General features: G+C 45.3%; 1 protein-coding gene across 1 annotated transcript in view; it reads right to left on the bottom strand.

The window, feature by feature from the left end:
* The window catches only part of robo2 (roundabout, axon guidance receptor, homolog 2 (Drosophila)), a 977,511-nt gene that overhangs the window by 121,746 nt on the left and 835,525 nt on the right, over positions 1–20,240 (bottom strand). The window contains exons 10-11 of the mRNA XM_043700204.1: positions 6,558–6,751; positions 419–461 (exon numbers count right to left, since the gene is read on the bottom strand). Coding sequence (XP_043556139.1) covers positions 419–461; positions 6,558–6,751 — 237 coding nt within the window. The remainder of the gene's footprint in view (positions 1–418; positions 462–6,557; positions 6,752–20,240) is intronic.

The raw sequence follows: 20,240 nt of genomic DNA, 5'->3' as shown, positions 1-20,240 counted from the left end.
GGGGGGAAATTGCGGTCCTTGAAGAAGGAGGCCATCTGGGTTGTGCGTTTTTGGAACTGGTCCTCACCTTGACATCTTTCAACCTATCACATTTCCGACGCCTCTCCCCCAAGTCCCTCCTCCCTACCTTTTATCTTAGCCTGCTGGACAAACTTTCCTCATTCCTGAAGAAGGGCTTATGCCCGAAACGTCGATTCTCCTGTTCCCCGGATGCTGCCTGACCTGCTGCGCTTCTCCAGCAACACATTTTCAGCTCTGATCTCCAGCATCTGCAGACCTCACTTTCTCCTCACCAACTTTAAGGGCAATTAAATGGTCATTGGATAAACATATGGATGAAAATGGAATAGTGTAGGATAGATGAACTTCAGATTGGTTCCACAGGTTGGCGCAACATCGAGGGCCGAAGGGTCTGTACTATGTTCTCGATGAGGGGACTGAAGATAATACCTTCAAGCTTACTGATGACAGACAGGTAGGAGGATGGGAAGGATACAAAGAGGTTGAGGAAAGAGACAGATCAGTGAAGACCCAAGGTTGGGGCATATAGAGTTTAAAGTGGAGCATTGTGAAGGTTTGGGTGAAAAATTGCAAGAATGCCAGATGTTTTTTACATGGTGAGAAACTGGGAAATGTTAGTACTCCAAGGGCTCCGTTTGCATTTGTACATAATTCAGACAAGGTTCATCTTTAGGCACAGCACATAATTAGGAATCTAAATAATTTGTAGCCTTCATTACAAAGAGTAAGAGTAAAAAGGTCTTATTGTAGTTATTGAACTTTGGCGAGACCACACCTGAAGTACTGTGTGCAATTTTAATCTCTTTACCTTGGGAATATATACCTTCTTCAAAGAGATTATGATGAGGATTCACTGGATTAATTCTTCAGATAATTCTCCGGAACACACTGCCTGTCAGGGTGGTAATGGCAGAAACACTCACAACAATAAAGAAGTATTCACATGTGTCATTTGCGATGTCAGGTGATACAAGGCTGTGGGCCAATTGCTGGAAATTGGGATTAAAGTAATTAGATGGTTGTTTTTAACTGGCATAGATTCAACAGGGTGAAGGATGTTTTTCTGTGCTGTAGATCTCTATTTTTTTTTATTCATTCACAGGATGAGGGCATCGATGGCCAGGCAGCATTTATTGCCCATCCCTAATTGCCCAGAGGGCAGTTGAGAGTCAACCACATTGCTGTGGGTCTGGAGTCACGTGTAGGCCAGACCAGGTAAGGATGGCAGATGCCTTCCCTAAAGGACATTAGTGAACCAGGTGGGTTTTCCCTGATGATCGAAAAAGTATTCAAGTTTAATTAGACCCTAAAACCCAGATTTTATTTTCAAGTTGAATTCAAATTCCGCCATGGTAGGATTTGAACTCATGCTCCCAGGTAATTAACTCAGTCTCTGGGCTATAGTCCAGCAATAATGCTACTAGGCGATTGCCTCCCCTGATTCTGATGACTCTATGAGGGAGTTGGTATCTGAGGAGAGGCTGAGCAAACAAGGCCCATACCCCCTGGAGACAGCAGGATTGAGTCAAACATATGACATCCTGAAGAGGTTGACAAGATGGATTCTGAAAAGATATTTACTGGGATAGAGAATCCAGGACCCAGGGAGGTGGGTTGGGGGGGGGGGGGGGGGGGGGGGGGGGGGGGGCACAGATTCAACATAAGGGGTCAGCTACTTCAGGATGGAATGAGGAAAGAATTTCTTCCCTCAGAGGTGAGTGAATTCTCCACTCCGGAGAACTGCGCAGGATGAGCCATCAAGTGACTTCAAGTCTGAGATAATAGGTAACTTGGACATTAAATGAAAACCAGGGATGTGGGGCTAGTGTTGAAATGTAGGGTGGGATGAGCCATGATCACATTGCCTGAAAGAGCAGCCCCATGGGCTGCCAGCCAAAGGCTGCTTCTGTTCATTATGTTTTACTCGATTATTTATTTTGACAATGATTTCACAACCTCCGGCTATCCCAAAGCATATTTGCAGCTAATGAAATTTTTTTTTGAAGTGTAGTCACTGTGATCATGTAGGAAATGTCTGTGCAGGCTGTGGGAGACATTAGTGGCTTTTGATTATGTTGCTGAAGATTCACAAGTAATGGACATTGTTTGATTGAAGAATAGGATCACATATTATAGGGAACCTTATTACTGCTCTTTCATGATTATGTACATGGACAGGGGCAGCACCCAGTGCTTGCTGTTACCCTGAAGGCCTTTGTGTTACCTCAATAATCCACCCCCGTGACTCAATTTTAATTTAAATTTGTAAGTTTTCTTTTTAGATTTTCTTTCATTACAGTGCACCTTCAAGGGAAGAGTCTAGGTGCAGAGGGGATAGGCCCAGAATAAAAGATTGCACATTTGATGCAGAGATGAGGAGCAATCTCTCTCAGAGGGAAATGAATCTGTGGAATTCTGTCCTGCAGAGGGCTGTCGAGGGTGGGTCATTCAGTATATCCGAGGCTGAGATAGTCAATGAGGGAATAAAGGGTTATGTGGAAAAGGCAGAAGAGTGGAATTGAGGCTGATCAGATCAGCCATGAACTCATTGAATGACAGCGCAGACTCGATGGGCTGAATGGTCTTCGTCTGCTCCTGTGTCTTATAGCCTAATGGGCTATGACTTGTTTGCTTCATCTGCTCCTGTGTCTTCTAGCCTTATGGGCTATCACTTATGGGCTATCACTTGTTTGTTAGGTTTAATTTGGTTTGATTTATTGAACCAAGACAGTATAAAGAGAGTCAGTTCACACAGCACTGCCCTTTGATGTGAAGGGCAGTGTTTGTCACTAGCCACCCGGGTGTTTTCCTATCTTCCTGAATTTGAATAAAGATTCGTGCACTTTGTGTCTTTCACTGTGTCTCACACCTGCACACACACACCATGGGTGCTGGGAAAAAATAAGCAGTTAGGTGGTAGTGTGGGGGTTTAATGAAAGAAAGAAAAATAAATAATAAACAGGACTGTTGATCACAAAAAAAGATAAATAGCAATGTTAAGGGCACAGCTTGTCACTGCCCACTCAGGTAAAACAAAAACAAAAAAAATAAACAAACAGGAGATTTGGGTGCTGGGATAAAAATAAGCACTACTGCAACTAGGCGGTAGTGGGGGGGGGAGTAAGAAAAAAATGAAAAAAAAACAAGAGTATTGAACATCCTGTTCACTCTGAGGGAGCTGCATCAGTGTGCGAAAAAAAAATAAAGAGAGTCAGTGCCTCTTAACTGTAATGACCTGGATGGCCTGAGGGGGGAAGCATTCAGAGTCTACAGGAAGGCCTGCGGCATTCTGTGACCGGTGGGCACCGTTGGGGTTGGATTACGTCATCACCCCCACCCCATCCCCAAACAAATTTCAATCGGTAAGTTTGCTTTGGGAGTTTGTGTCTTTTGTTGTTCTGCTTCTTTCAAGGGCAGCCGATTTGGGCGAATTTGGTTCACAGGCTATGAATAGAGTCAGCCAGGACACTAGTTAGGAGTCAAGAGGTCTGTAGGACTACATGCTGAACATCAACTAATGTTCAAAGATAAAAATCACCACTTGTTTGAGAGTTCAGGGTCTGGCCTGGATCCAGTTAACGGGAGGGAGGTTCCAGATTTCCACTGCTCTCTCTGATCAAAAGTGCTTCATCACATCAGTCCCGAGTGGCTCTGGCTCTTGTTTCCAGATTAGAAACGCACCTGTGTCCACACATTAATGAATTTCGGGCAAGACATGATGTTGAACGCTTCTTCCACTGCCTCCATGGACAACAGTTTCTTTGGGTAAGAGTCCTCTCCCCATCCCACAGACGCCTTTTCCCAGCTCCAACACTCTCCCTCCACCTGGACCCCACTCTCTGGCCTTTTACCTCCATCTGTTCATCGAGAATTGTTGACCTGACATTGGTCACCTCAATTCCTCTGTTCCCCGCCATTCCCCCCAATACCCATTCCACTCTGTCCTCCTGGGAACTGGCTGCACACTGTGCTCTCAGATCCAACCCTGACTTTGTCATTAAGCTGCCGATAATGATGGTGCTGTAGTTGTCTGGCGGATTGACCTCTACACTGCAGAGGCTGAGCACCATCTCTCAGATACCTCTCCTCCAACCTCTCTCTGGATCGTGACCCCACCATGGAACATCAGGCCATTGTATCAGCCACAGTCACCGACCTCATTTCATCTGGTGATCTTGCCCCACCGCTTCCAATCTGATAGCTCCCCGGCCGCGCACAGCTCACATCTACCTCCTTCCCAAAACAGGACTCCCCAGGCAGACCCATTGTGTCTGCCTGCTCCAGCCATCCCTTCCTACCTTAACTCATTCCTGGTCCAGTCCCTTCTCACTAACATCTGCGATTCGTTAAACACTTTATGCCAGTTTGGGAATTTCCAGTTTGCTGTCTCCAGCCACCTTCCCTTTCCCATGGGAAGTGTAATCCCTTCACAAGCCCAACCCCTCACCCCAGGATGGGTGCAGGGCTCTCCGTTTCTTCCGGGAGGAAAGGCCTGAACCGTCACCATACCCCTACCATCCTTCTCCATCCTCCACCCCCCATGCTCCACCCTCCCCCACCCTACCCTGCTTGGCCCCACCCCTCTCCTTTAACTCCTCCCATTTTATTCCAGTCAGGGGGTGACCGTGGGTATCCACGTGGGCCCCAGTGATGTCTGTCTCTTTATGGGGTATGTGGAACATTCCCTGTTCCAGTTCTCCTCCGGCCCCCACCAACCATTCTTTCTCCGAATCATCGATGATCTCAGTGCTGCTTCCCTCTCTCATCTAGAATTGGAAAGGTTAATCAATTTCACTTCTGATTCCTCTTCCATCCTCACCTTTACCTGGTCTATCCCTTCCCTTCCTCAATATCTCTGTTTCTATTTCTGGGGATAGACTGGCTATTAATATCCACTTTAAACCCACCGACTCCCACAGTTATCCAGACGCAACATCTTCGCTTCCTGGAAAGACGCTATTCCATTGCTCTATCTCTGTCGTATCTGTTCCAATGAGTTCTGAGGAAGGGTCACTTAGCGTTAACTCTGAGTTCTCTCCACAGATGCTGCCAGACCTGCTGAGCTTTTCCAGCAATTTCTCTGATTTACAGCGTCCATTGTTCTTTCGGTTTCTATTCTGGCCCCCATCCACAACTTTTTCTCTGGGAAATCGATGATATCACCGGTGCTGCCTTGCTCTCTCGTCCAGAGTTGGAAAATTTAATTAATTTCGCTTCCAATTCTCACCCCCCTCTCACCTTCACCCGATCCATCTCTGACTCCTCCCTTCCCTTCCTCAATATCTCTGTTTCCATTTCTGGGGATAGGCTGCCACTGACTTCCACAGTCACCATGACGAACCTCCTCAGAACCCGCTTCTTGGAAAGAGTCTATTCCATTCTCCCAGCTCCTCCATCTCCATCACATCCGTTCCAATGAGTTTTGAGGAAGGGTCACTTAATGTTAACTCTGATTTCACTCCACAGATGCTGCCAGACCTGCAGAGCTTTTCCAGCAACGTCTGTCTTTGTTCCAGCTTCTGATTACCAGTGGCATTCAGGGTTAGGAGGTGAAAGGTGGTTAGAAGGTACTGAAGTGTTAATAAGCTACGAAATGCAGAGGCAGGCTTGTCAATCTGAGTGACCAACTCTAGTTCCTCTTTACAAATACATAGACTCAAAAATACTCACACTTTCAGATAAAACAGATAAACATAAATCAATATGCACACGCGTGCACAGGTACATACACAAACAGATACTTGCACAAAACATGTAGATGTGTCCTATTGAAATCTCTCACTTCTTAAAAACCTCAGTCGGGTGACTGCTTGACCTGTCTTGATCTAAGGAGGATAGTCCTTAAATTTTTCAAGTCTTCCTCATAGCTGCAGCCCCTTATTTCATTTTCAATTATTCACGGGATGAGAATATCACTGCCTGGGCCAGCATTTATTGCCCATCCCTAACTGCCCAGAGGGCAGTTAAGAGTCAACCACATTGCTTGGGAGTCTGGAGCTACATGTAGACCAGACCAGGACGGCAGTTTCCTTCCCTAAAGTACATTAATGAACAGGATGGATTTTCCCAACAATCAAAAGTAAATGCTGGCCCAGGCAGTGATATTCTCATCCTGTGAATAATTGAAAATGAAATAAGGGGCTGCAGCTATGAGGAAGACTTGAAAAATTTAAGGACTATCCTCCTTAGATCATAAAAGTCTTGATTGCAAACTTAAAACAAAAATTGAATTTCAATTCCACGGTCTACCATGGCAGCTCCCTGGAATATTACCCTGGTCTCAGGATTAGAGGTCCAGTGATAATATCACAAGGCCATCACTTCCACTAACCTCCTACTTTAACCTTTCTGTAGACTTTCTAAATGTGAATTCTTATTGTTCTTGTTCATTCTGTTGACTGCCCTATGTGTGGCAGGAAGAACTTACCGCTAAGTTCGACAATGCGATGCCTCTTTCCACACCCTCCTTCCTCCTTCCCCCTTAACCCTCGGTTTGAACCTGTGACCCCTGGTGAGGCCTATAGGGTTCACGTTACCTTTTTGACAGCCCTTGCTTACCATCTGTGACCTCCAGCTGAGCCTTAGCCAGGATGCTTCCTGCCACGGTCAAGGCCTGACAGATGTAGTAGCCAGCGTCCGACCTCTGGATGTTGGTGATGGTGAGGTCACCAGCTGAGGAGACGGCAAATCTACTGGAAGGCTGGGGAGGCTGGTTCGGAAACAGTAGGTTCTAGAGAGAAGAAGGAAAAACAAACCCAAGGAAATTCATTGCAGGCTGTCCAACACTGCTCACGCACTCACCAAGAGAACACTGCCTTTAAGAACATCAAAGTAGAACAGGGTAATAAATAAATTCATCGCGTTGAGCCTGTTCTCCTACTTAATATGAACATGACATTGGGTGATTATTTGGATTGAAATGGCGTGCAAATATGGGGAAAAGGCAGGAGATAGGCACTCGGGGATTGAACCTGTGCAGGCACGATTGATCCAATGGCCTCCTTTTGCACTGTAACAATTTTGAGACACTGTCACTGATCATCCATCTCAAATCTATCTCCTCACGTCTTCCCCATGTTCCCTAATTCCCTTCAAGCCCATTCTGCCTAACCATTGAGGTCGTGGCTGATCGGATCTGAACCTCAACCCTACATTCCTGCAAAACCCTCGATAATTTTTCATCTTACTGGGAACTGAGGTTATATCTACCTCTGCCTTTTGAGGAAGGGAATTCCAAAAACCTACAAGCTGCTGGGGGAAAAACATGTTTTCTCATCTATGTTTTAAACTGGCGCCCCTTAGTTTTAAACGGCGTGACCCCCCCCCTAGTTCTAGATTCTCCCACAAAAGGAAACATCCCTTCAACATCCATCTGGTCAAATCCTCTCAGCGTCTTAGATGTTTCAATTAAGTCACCTCTGACTGCTCTAAACTCCACAGGATACAGGCCCAGCCTGTCTAGCCTTTACTCATGAGTAAACCCAGGGATTAGTTTGATAAATCTTCTCTGAACTGCTTCCATCCTTCTGTAAATAGACTGACCGGTACTGGAGGTATTATCTCAACCATGTCCTCTAGAACTAGAGCAACATTCACAATCCTTTGCTGTTGAGAACTCCAAACATTCCCAACATTTGGGAATTGAAGGAAGCTCTTGTCATCTCAGTTCAGAGTGGCTAACCTCTTTCCCTGAGGTCATAACTTTGGATTTATCCTAAACATTCCGAAACGTATATTCCACATTGACCCTGTAAAACCCCTTAACAATTTGACTTTATTTCCATTCAGATCACCTTGAACTCTTCTCAACTCCAGCAACTTCAGGTTCAAGCAGAGACACAGGAGGAGACAGAGTGGGTCCGTGAGATATGTTGCCACCTGAGGATTACTGAAGTATACAGAGCAGGGAAGAAAATCAAGTCCCTTCCTGCAGAGTTCCCCATGCCTCATGATACCTCAACACCAACAGTTCAACATCACACAACACTAGGTTATAGTCCAACTGGCACCTCCATATCATCAACACTAATAGTTTACAGCCTAGCTATGTGTTTTAAATGGTGCAACCGTATCAGGTGGATTTGGTGTTAGCCGGGACTCAGTGGATGGTACTACAATGTATTAGAAGATGATGGGTCCAAATTTCACATGCAAGGCATGATTGCACACCCCAAACTCGGTACACGTGCAGTACTGAGGAGGGGGGTCTTGTTATCTATTTGGATGAGGCATTACACTGAGTCCCTCTCAATTGCATGCCCTCTCAATTAGGTGTGGAAGATTCTGCAGCACTCTTTGAAGAGCTGCTAAGGCTGTTCATGGTGCTCTTGCTAGGCCATCAGTCAATATCACTGAGATTGGTGACCTTGCTGCTTTGTCAAGGTGGGGGGGGGGCAGGGGAGGGGGATAGAATGTCCCAAATCAGTGACTGCATCTCTCTACATTTCAACCATGTCTGCACTTCAACAAAATACCTTGTTCTAATCTTTGGATTACTGGATGTTGTGAAAGGCGTTATATAAATGCAAATTCTTTCTTTCAATAAAAAGCTTGAATCCCAGTGATTTAATACAAACTAGCAGCAGGAGTAGGTCATTTAGCCTTTCGAAAGTGTCCCCCCCCACCCCCCCCATTCAATGTGATCATGGCTGACCCTTTGTCTTAACATCATCGTCCTGTTTTCTCTCCACAGCCCTTAATATCTTTAAAATGTAAATATGTACCTAACCCTTTTTTAATTCATTCACCAGATATGGATGTCACTGGCCAGGTCAGTATTTATTGCTCATTCCTAAGTGTAGAGTGGACATTTGAGAGTCAGTGACCTTGAAGATATGTTTCTTGAATATATCCAGTGACTTGTCATCTCCGGCTTTCTGTGGTAGAGAGATCCATAGGTTCACTCCCTGTGCTCCCTCGTCTCACACGCTAGTGACAAGGTCTTGGAGATTTTGCATCAATCCATCAATGTGGTAATGACCCTCAGAAAGGTAATTGCAAATCCTCACACTCAGTAAGATTTAACCATCGGCCATCTTTAATGCTCAAGAATATCTATAGGAGCCACACCGGAGTGTTAATGAACAACATTTGTCATTGATTAGCCATGTAATTTTTAGTTCTTTCCCTAAATACCTAGAGGTCGGTTGGGAGTCAACTATATTACTGTGAATCAGGATTCACAAGATGAGAGAGGCAGAATTTCTTCCCTGAAGGACATCAGTGAACCAGATGGATTTTTACAGCAGTAGGTAGTGTTTTTATGGTCACCTTTAGACTAACCTCTGTTCATCAAGTTTACATTTCATCATCAGCCTGGGTGGGATATGAACCCATCACCCAAGAATGTTAACTTGGGGTTTACTAGAACCACGGACAGCTATGACATCACTTTCCCTAAACAGCATTGGGCAGACACACAAATTCTTGGTCCGAGAGAGAGGTTTTAAGCAGCGTCATTAAGAGGTAGGGACAGAGAGAGAGAGAGAGAGAGTGTTTCTTCTGCTGGGAATATCTCAGATAGAGAGGAAGAGAGAGATAGATATAGAGAGAATGAGATGTAGGGAGATGAAGATAGAGAGAGTTAGAGAAAGCGAGAGAAAGAGTGAGATACAGGGACAGAAAGCAAGAGGGAGATAGGGAGAAAGAAAGGGTGACATACAGAGAGAGGGAGATGCATTGAGACAGAGAGAAGCAGTAACCCAGAGAGTTTAGGGAGGGAATTCCACATCTGAGAATCCAGGCAATTGAAGGTATGGCCATTGTTGCTCAAAACAATGAAAATCAGGAATAGTCAGAATTGGAACACAGAGGTTGTAAGGTGGTAATGCTGAAGGTGATCACAGGTAGAGTGAGGAGTTCCCAGAAAAGCAGGTTAAAATTGATGCGATTTGAACTGCATAGTATTTGGGGGCTAGTACTGACAGAGCTGAGGACAGGGCTGTTTAACCCTGGGCGTTAGACAAGTGATGTCTGACGGCCCAGGGATTCTTTGCACATGCCTGTTACAGCCTGAAACTTTCACCCCCTTTCACAGGAGGTCACAGTAGCAAATTAACGCTCTTCAATTAGACAGTCTGCAATTTTTCCACTCCCTTAAATTATGTCACCACTTAATTAAGAGATGCATACTTTTATTAGCCAATGATGGATTGTCCACTCTGATAGATTCAAGGATGATGCTATTAGTCCTCACTGCAGCGAACAAATGATGCCTCTTATGTTCTACAAATTATGCTTAACCTTGCATTATTTGGCAGTATAGTTATCAGCTCACCCTCTATTAACTGGTCGCAATCCCATCTGAAAAACACTGTGTCCACACTCCATCTATTCTCATTACATCCCCACAGTAAAAGTTATCTGGTTGAATGATTAACTCTTGGTGTTCTTAAAAGGGCAGTGACAGGGCTTGTGTGATAATGTCTGCCAACATCAGATTAGCTTGAGCACATCTTAAAAACCTACCCCTCTCGTCAAGCTTTGCAGTCCCCATCAGAAGAATATATTGGCCTTGGAGGGAGTAGGTTTACAAGAATGATACCTTGGACATCAGGGGTTGTTACACGGGAAGACTATACAAATTGTGTCTGTTTTCTCCAGAATTTAGAAGGTTAAGGGGCGATCTGATTAAAGTCTTTAAGATTTTAACTGAAAAAGATAAACTACGTTGGAGATTCTCAAACTAGGGGGCTTAGTCTTAAAATTACAGACAGACCATTCAGGAGGAATTATTGGAAGCACTTTTACACACAAAGGGTGGGAGATGTTTGGAACTCTATTCCACAAATGCCATGGGTGCTGGATCAGTTAGTTTTAAATCTACAATAGAAATTTTTTTTTAAAACAAAGGTATTGCGGGATATGGGCCAAAGGCAAGTCTATGGATTTAGGCTAGGAGGCAGTGATGCCTGCAGATGCTGGAGATCAGAGTCGAGAGAGTAGTGCTGGAAAAGCACAGCAGGTCAGACAGCATCCGAGGAGCAGGAGAATCAATGTTTCGGGCAAGAGCTCTTCATCAGGAATGAGACTTGTGGGTGCTGAGAGATAAATGGGAAGGGGGTGGGGATGAGAGGAAGGTAGCTGGGAATGTGATAGGTGGATGGAGGTAGGGGGTGATGGTGATAGGTCAGAGAGGAGGGTGGAGCGGGTAGGTGGGAAGGAAGATGGACAGGTAATTCAGTTCAAGAGGACAGTGCCGAGTTGGAAGGTTAGATCTGGGATAAGACACCATAAGGATCTGCAGCTACACCGGCACCATTCCCCACCTTTTGCTCTGCTGCATCGATTACTGTATCAGTGCCACCTCGTGCTCCCACGAGGAGGCTGAACAGTTCATCACCTTTACTGACACCTTCCACCCTGACCCCAAGTTCACCTGAACCATCTCCGCTTCCTGGACCTCTCCATCTCCATCTCTGGCGAACAACTCAACACAGACATCTACTACAAACCCACCGACTCCCACAGCTACCTGGACTACACCTCCTCCCACCTTGCCTCCGCTGCATCTGCTCCCAGGAGGACGAATTCCACCATAGAACATTCCAGATGGCCTTCTTCTTCAAAGACTGCAATTTCGCCTCACATGTGGTCGACAATGCCCTCCAGGGCATTTCCTTCACCTCCCGCACCTCTGCCCTCAAACCCCACCTCTCCAATCGCAACAAGGACAGAACCCCCCCTGGTCCTTACCTTCCGCCCCACCAATCTCTGGATACATCACATCATCCTCCGCCATTTCCACCACCTACAAACAGACCCCACCACCACTGATATATTTCACTCCACACCCCTGTCTGTGTTCCACAGAGACCATTCCCTCCGCGACTCCCTTGTTAGGTCCATCCCCCGACCAAACCACCCTCCACTTCCAGCACCTTCCCCTGCCACCACAAGAAGTGGAAAACCTGCACCCACACCACCCTCCTTCACCTCAGTCCAAGGCCCCAAAGGATCCTTCTACATCCGGCAGAGATTTTCCTGTACTTCCACACACGTCATCTACTCTGTCCATTGCACTCAATGTGGTCGCCTCTACATGGGGGAGACAGGACGCCAACGTGCGGAACATTTCAGAGAACATCTTTGGGACAGATGCACTAAGCAACCTCCCCCCCCCACCCAAGGACATGCAAATCCTGGGCCTCCTCCATTGGCAAACTCTAGCCACCCAATGCTTGAAGAAAAAACGCTTCATCTTCTGTCTTGGGACCCTCCAACCACACGGGATCAATGTGGATTTCACCGTTTTCCTCATCCCCCCTCCCCCCACCTTATCCCAGATCCAAACATCCAACTCAGCACCATCCTCTTGAACTGTCCTACCTGTCCATCTTCCTTCCCACCTATCCGCTCCATCCTCCTCGCCAACCTATCACCTTCACCCCCACCTTCATTTACGTATCGCATTCTCAGATACCTTCCTCCCACCCCCAACCCCACCCTTCCCATTTATTTCTCAGTCACCTTGGGCCATCCCCTCATTCCTGATGAAAAGCTTATGCTCGAAATGTCGACTCTCCTGCTCCTCGGATACTTCCTGACCAGCTGTGCTTTCCAGTGCCACACTCTTTGACTATGGATTTAGACTACAGATTATCCATGATCTCACTGAATGGCGGAACAGGGTCAAGGGGCTGAATGGCCAATTCCTGATCCAATGTTCCTACGACAGCTTCTTATGTGGCTTGGTGGCAAAGTTGTATTTGAAAATTAATCGCTTCTCTGAGGCACCTTAGGGTGCTTAATGACCTGAAAGATGCTAAGTAAATGTAACTTGTTGCTGCTGTTGATGAGGTGAGGAAGGAAGGGGAGAGAAAGACCAATCACCTTGATGACCTCTATTCCCCATTTGTTAACTGCTCAACCATAAAGGCATCAATGCACAAGCTAAGATTGGTCTGTGTCTGTGTCTCAGCAAGGTGTGCAGTTGTGTGCAGTTTTGGTCGCCATATTATAGGAAGGATGTGGAGGCACTGGAACGGGTGCAGAGGAGGTTTACCAGGATGTTGCCTGGTATGGTAGAAAGATCGTTCCCCATTTGTTAACCGCTCAACCATCAAGGCATCAATGCACAAGCTAAGATTAGTCTGTGTCTGAGCAAGGTAACACCTGTCACTTCTCGCTCAGCGGTTTGTGCCATCCACTACACAGTCAAGACAGACCGTAAGACGTTTGAGCAGAAGTAGACCATTCAGCTCATCAAGTCTGCTCCACCACTCAATGAGATCAGGGCTGATCTGATCATCCTCAACTCCACTTACCTGTCTTTTCCCCATTACCTTTGAATCCCTTATTGATTAAAAAACATATCCATCTCAGCCTTGAATATACAATCACCCAGCTTCAACAACTCTCTGCAGCGAAAAATTCCACAGATTCACTATTCCCTGAGACAGGAAAATCTGGATGATTGAAAGGAGGCGAATGTTATTTCTCTGTTCAAGAAAGGGAATAGGGAAATCCCTGGGAATTACAGGCCCATCAGTCTTACGTCTGTGGTAAGGTATTGGAAAGGATTCTGAGAGATAGGGTTTATGACTATTTGGAAAAACATAGTTTGATTAGTGATAATCAGCATGGCTTTGTGAGGGGCAGGTCATGCCTCACAAGCCTTACTGAGTTCTTTGAGAATGTGACAAGACAAGTTGATGAAGGCCAAGCAGTGGATGTGGTGTATATGGATTTCAATAAGGCATTTGATAAGGTTCCCCACGGTAGGCTCATTCAGCAAATTAGGAGGTATGGGATACGGGGAAATTTGGCTGTCTGGATACAGAATTGGCTGGTCGAAAAAAGACATTGAGTGGTAGTGGATGGAAAGTATTCCACCTGGAGGTTGGTGACCAGTGATGTCCTGCAAGGATCTGTTCTTGGGCCTCTGCTCTTTGTAGTTTTTATAAACGACTTGAATGAAGGATGGATTAGTAAGTTTGCTACTTTTAGGGTCACAGTGTGCAAACTCTTCTTGAGGGGCTCTTGTTTGCAAAAAGGGTCTTTGGTAATTATTACCAAAAATGCCATGGGAGTGGGTCCACCTCAGCCAGAATGGGGATTTGAACTCCATGCTTTCAGCACTAAGCTGATCTACACGTTGGCCATCAAACCATTAAAGGCCTTTGTCTGTGTGTGTAGGGTCTGCTACTTTTCACCACAATTAGCTTATAAAACCTGTGAAAATATAGTGCAGTGAGTAACAATGAGACAAAGGTAGGTGAGGACCTGGAACCAAGCATTATCATGAAAGAGGAAGTGTTGGGCAAGCTGATGGAGCTAAGGGTAGGCAAATCTCCTGGCCCTGATGGAATGGATCCTAGGGTGCTAAAAGAGATGGCAGGAGAAATAGCAAATGCACTTGTGGCTATTTTCAAAAATTCACTGGACTCTGGGGTAGTTCCAGCAGATTGGAAAACAGGAAATATGTTTAAAATGGGAGGTAGACAAAAGATGGGGAATTAGAGACCAGTTATCTTAACTTCTGTAGTGGGGAAGATGCTTGAGTGTTTTATCAAGGAAGAAATAGCAAGGCATCTAGATAGAGATTGTCCCACTGGGCAGACACAGCATGGGCTCATGAAAAACAGGTGATGTTTAACAAATCGTTTGGAATTCTATGACGACATTATGAGCATGGTGGACAACAGAAACCCAGTAGATGAGGTGCATCTAGATTTCCAAAAGGCCTTCAACAAGGTGCCACACAAAAGGCTGCCACATAAGATAAAGATGCAAGGCATTATGGGCAATGTATTAGCATGGATAGAGGATTGGTTAATTAACGGGAAGCAAAGAGTTGGGACAAATGAGTGTTTTACTGGTTGGTGATCAGTGACTATTGGTGTACCTCAGGGATCAGTGCAGGGCCTGCAATTGTTCACAATTTACATAGATGATTTGGAGTTGGGGACCACGTGTTATGTGTCAAGGTTTGTGGATGACACTAAGGTGAGTGGTCAAGCAAAGTGTGCAGAGGACTGTGAAACTTTGCAGAGAAACACAGAGAGTTTTAGTGAGTGGGCAAAGGTTTGGCAGATGGAATACAATGTCAATAAATGTGAAATCATTCATTTCAGTAGGAATAACACTAAAAAGGACTATTATTTGAATGGTAAGAAATTGCAGCATGCTGTAGTGCAGAGGCACCTGGGTGTCCTTGTGCATGAATCACAGAAGTGGATTAGAGTGGTGCTGGAAAAGCAAAGCAGGTCAGGCAGTATTCGAGAAGCAGGAAAATTGACGTTTTGGGCAAAAACCCGTCATCAGGAATAAGGCAGGGATCCTCTGGGGTGGAGAGATAAATGGGAGGGGGATAGGGCTGGTCGAGGAATTGGGAATATGGGATGGCATTTTTGCAGGAGGTAAGGTGGGAAGAGGTGCAATCCAGGTAGCTGTTGGAGTCGGTGAGTTTGTAAAAAATGTCAGTGTTAAGCCGGTCTTCATTGATGGAGATGGAGAGGTCTAGGAAGGGGAGGGAGGTGTCAGAGATTTAAGGTCAGGGTGGAATGTGTTGGTGAAGTTGATGAATTGCTCAAGCTGCTTTCACTTGATTCTGTATTTCAGACAAAAATGTAGAGAGTTTCATACAGTAACACAACATCTCATCCTCACAGTGGCCTGTTACCTGTCTTACCTTAGGTCTTGGGCTAATTCCTGTATTGGGTGGCCTCAAAATCTCAAACGGGCTAAGATTAGCTCTTCCTCTCCTCCTAGATCTCATATACATCAGCACAATCAGACGTGCCTTTGTCCATGTCACCCCTAGTTCCTCACAGCATTTTGTCAATTTATTTTTTAGAGTAGCATTTTCTCTTTCCACTGCCCCACTGCTCGCTGGGTGGTAGGCAAGTGTGGTCTCATGTTTATTCCCAAATAATCACTGATCTGCTGTAAGGCATTATTGACAAATGGTGTCCCATTGTCGCTACTAAACCTTTGGTCTTGGAGATGATGGTTTGATGATGGGGGAGTGGAGTCATGGTGGGGGGGGCAGCTTTAGGGGGTGGAAGTTTTAGGATAAGGGGTAGCAGATTTAAAACATAGATGAGGAGGAATGACTTCTCTCAAAGGGTGGTGAATCTGTGAAATTCACTCCCCCAGAGTGTGGTGGATGCTGGGTCACTGAGTAAACCTAAGAAGGAGACAGAGAGATTTTTAATGAGTAATGAGTTGAAGGTTATGGGGACCGCGCAGGGAAAGTGGCGTTGAAGACAAGAGGAGATCACCCATGATCATATTAAATGGAGGAGGAGGCTTGAGGGGCTGAATGGCCTCCTCCTGTTCCTAGTTCTTATGTTTGTTCTTATATGAAAAACTTTTGGACAGGCAGAGATTGTGACAGGTGTTATAGAAATTCAAGCCTTAGCCACCATCCATAGATTATTTTCTGCATTCTCTCTGTGATGGACCAAGTGGGAAACGAAATTGAAGAAACGAGGCAAAAAGTATTCCCTGATGACTCGGAGGAAACACGCACACCCAGCAGGGGCATGAAGTTTGTGTTCCCATGGCCTGGAGATGTGTTCCCCCTCTTCTTATGGGTAGGTTTGGACAATACAGGGCGAGGAGGGGAATGAGGGAAGAGACCGATCAGAGGATCAACAATGGGTTTCAGTGACCCTGGATTAGAAAGAGCTTGGGTTCTTGGGTTCCCCTACACCTTGCCTACTGATCGACTCCAGGAGCAAAGGTTGAATATGTCAAAAATTGCTCATGGTGGCCTGTGGGTGTCACTGGCCGGTCAGTATTTACCATCCATCACTAAATGAGCTTGAGAAGGTGTCTGTGAGCCAATGAATGGAACTGCTGCTGTCCATGATCTAGGTACACCCACAGTACTGTTAAGGATAGTAAAGTCAGGATTGCACTCATGAAGATGATACTCCACAGAAAATAGGAGCAGGAGTAGGCCATTCAGCCCTTTGAGCCTGCTGCATTCCATGGAACAATGGTGCATCAAAGACACCAGCAAAGTGTGTGTTGACTAAAATAGACTCCTCCTCTGACTATAAGTAATCATTTCATAGGAATTTACAGGAGAATATTGGCTTATGGTACCTGTATGAACTCTTTAGATCAACTATCCAATCAGTTCAAATCCTCTCTTCTTTTCCATAGCCACGATTTTATTTTCTCTTTCAGAATTTATCCATTTTCCCTTTGAAAGCTACAATTGAATTTGCTTCCACCACATTTTTAGGCAGTTCATTCCAGGCCATAATAAAGACAAATCTCCCACATTGGCCTATCTGTTGGTTATCTTTAATCCCTGTGCTGTCTTGACTCATCTATCACTGAAGATAGTTACCCTTATTTAGTCTATCAGAAAAAGTACATACTCTTAAAGATCTATTTCCTTTCAAAGTAGCAACAAACACAAAATCTCTTCAGTCCCAGTTGCAGAGAAATAATCTTTGGGCATCTTTTGATTACCTTGTTTTGAGATTATGTGAACTGATTAACACAGGAGCTGATATAGGGCTCTTAGAGCACAGCCCAGCTCTGGCAACACATACTGACTCAACCTTCTGCATTACTGAACTTGACTGGTGACATGTTGGTACACTGGTGATGTTCAGTATTCTCTAACATCAAACATAGGAGCAGGAGTAGGCCATTCGGCCCTTCGAGCTTACTCCACCATTCAATATGACCACGGCTGGTCATCCAACTCAGTCCCCTGTTCCCATTTTCTATTTTGCATGAAGAACTGTATCTAATTCCTTCTTGAAAACATTCAATAGTTTTGTCTCAAACTGTTTTCTGTGGAAGAGAATCCCACAGGCTCACCACTCTCTGGGTGAAGTAATTTCTCCTCAACTCAGTCCTAATTGGCTTATTCTATGTGACCCCTAGTTCTGGACTCACCAGACATTGGGAACATTCTTCCTGGGTTTACCCTGATAGAACTTTATAGGTTTCTGAGAAATGTCCCCCCTTCTTCTAAACTCCAGTGAATATAGTCCTAACTGATCCAGTCTCTCTTCATACAGGTAGCTCTTCTATAATGTGACGGTTGTGTTCTTGTAGAAAAATCGCGCTATGGAAACAGCGCTTCAGGTCTTAGCAATATAATCGTGTTACAGCCAACACACATTTTGAAGGTTTGTGCTTTAGAAAAAGCATCCCCAATTCGTCTTTCCTCAGATAAGGAGACCAAAATTGTACACAGTACACCAAGTATGGTCTCACCAAGGCCCTGTACAATTGCAGCAAGACATCCCTGCTCCTGTAGCCATTTAAATCTGATGATGCAGCCAATTTGTTATTTTGTCGGAGAGTCCCTGAGTGTTTCACAGACAATTACGTACTTTAACATGTAGTTGCAGGCATAATAAGAGAGGATGTGGTGATAATGAAGAAGGGCTTATGCCCGAAACGTCGATTCTCCTGTTCCCTGGATGCTGCCTGACCTGCTGCGCTTTTCCAGCAACACATTTTCAGTTGGTAATGTCACTGGGCTAGCAATACAGTGGCTCTAAAGAATGCTCTGGGGCATGGGTTCAAATCTCACCATAACAGAGAGTAGAATTTGCATTCAATAATTTTAAAAAGGAAGATCTGAAATAAAAAGGTTGTGCAATAGTGATCATATAACCACCATCAGTTGTTGTAAGAACCCAGATGGTTCACTCAGAGAAATCTGCTGTCCTTACCCAGTCTGGCCTATGGGTGACTCCAGACCCAAAGCAGTGTGGTGAATTGTCACTGCCTGACATCTGTAAATAAATATTTTTAATAAGGCAGGAATTGAGGCAGTCAATTTGTTCACAGCCACGCAACACACAAAAAAATGTGATTTGAGGTTAATGAATCAGTTTCTGGAGCCGCTGATTGAGTACTGGAACACTGAGACAGTTTCGCCTGTTTATAATCCAAAATAGTCACTGCGGGATTCACACAGGGAGGGTGAAAACAGCCTTATAGCACATAGAACATAGAACATAGAAGAATACAGCGCAGTACAGGCCCTTGGGCCCTCGATGTTGCGCCGATCCAAGCCCACCTAAACTACACTAACCCACTATCCTCCATATACCTATCCAATGCCCTCTTAAATGCCCATAAAGAGGGAGAGTCCACCACTGTTACTGGCAGGGCATTCCATGAACTAACGACTCACTGAGTGAAGAACCTACCCCTAACACCAGTCCTATATCTACCCCCCCTTAATGGTGGCCCAGGGACAAGCACCAACGCAGACTCACCTCAGATCCCACGAGACTCTACCTTTTGTAGCAGCCTGCCGTAAGATGTGAAGCGATCCAGAAGAGATTACTGACGCAAAGGTGACTACACTTAAATGAAAGTGCTGGGAATGGCAACCGTGATGGAACTCGCAGCCAAGGAAGGTCAACACCTCACAAAATGGTGGCTGAGAGTTCACAAAATGGTGGCCCAGGGACAAGCACCAACGCAGACACAAAACTGCCACTGCTGTGGAAACACATGTCAGGCAGCAGCAAATTGCTGCTGGAAAGAAGCTGTGTGCAGAAACTGCAGCATTAAAAAAGAATATATTAAGCGAGAAGAAGTTTGAGAGGCAACTTAATTGAGATATATAAGATAATCAATATCCTTCTGTAACCTGCCACATCCCTCCTTTCTGTCTCATACTCCTCCGACTTTCGTATCATACTCCTCCGACTTTCGTATCATACTCCTCCGACTTTCGTATCATTGATTTAACACCTTGTACAAACTCTTGGGCAGCACACCCTCAGCATTGACACCTGTCCTAATATCTGTGTTTTCTCTGTGTTCATTCACAGTTTGAGGGTGTCACTTTATTGCCCAGAGGGCAGTTAAGAGGCGAAAGTGAGAACTGCAGATGCTGGGGATCAGAGTCGAGAGTGTGGTGCTGGAAATGCACAGCCGGTCAGGCTGCATCCAAGGAGCAGGAAAGTCGTTGTTTCGGGCAAAAGCCCTAAAGAGGCAACCACATTGCTGGGGGTCTGAAGTCACATATCAGCCAGACCAGGTAAGAATGGCAGCTTCCTTCCCTGAAGGGCATTCCTGAACCAGATGGGTTTTTCCAACAACCGACAATTGATTCCCGGTCATTAGACACTTAGTTCCAGATCTTTTTTTAAAAATTGAATTTAAATTCCACCATCAGTGCAGTAGTTAGCACTGCTGCCTCACAACACCAGGGACCTGGGTTCAATTCCACCCTCGGGCAAATGGCGTTTGCACATGCTGCCCTTGTCTATGTGGGTTTC

Source organism: Chiloscyllium plagiosum, chromosome 12 (genome assembly GCF_004010195.1).
Source record: "Chiloscyllium plagiosum isolate BGI_BamShark_2017 chromosome 12, ASM401019v2, whole genome shotgun sequence".
Classification (NCBI taxonomy): domain Eukaryota; kingdom Metazoa; phylum Chordata; class Chondrichthyes; order Orectolobiformes; family Hemiscylliidae; genus Chiloscyllium; species Chiloscyllium plagiosum.
The sequence above is the reverse complement of the archived record's forward strand: the minus strand, read 5'-3'. Positions and strand labels throughout refer to the sequence as shown.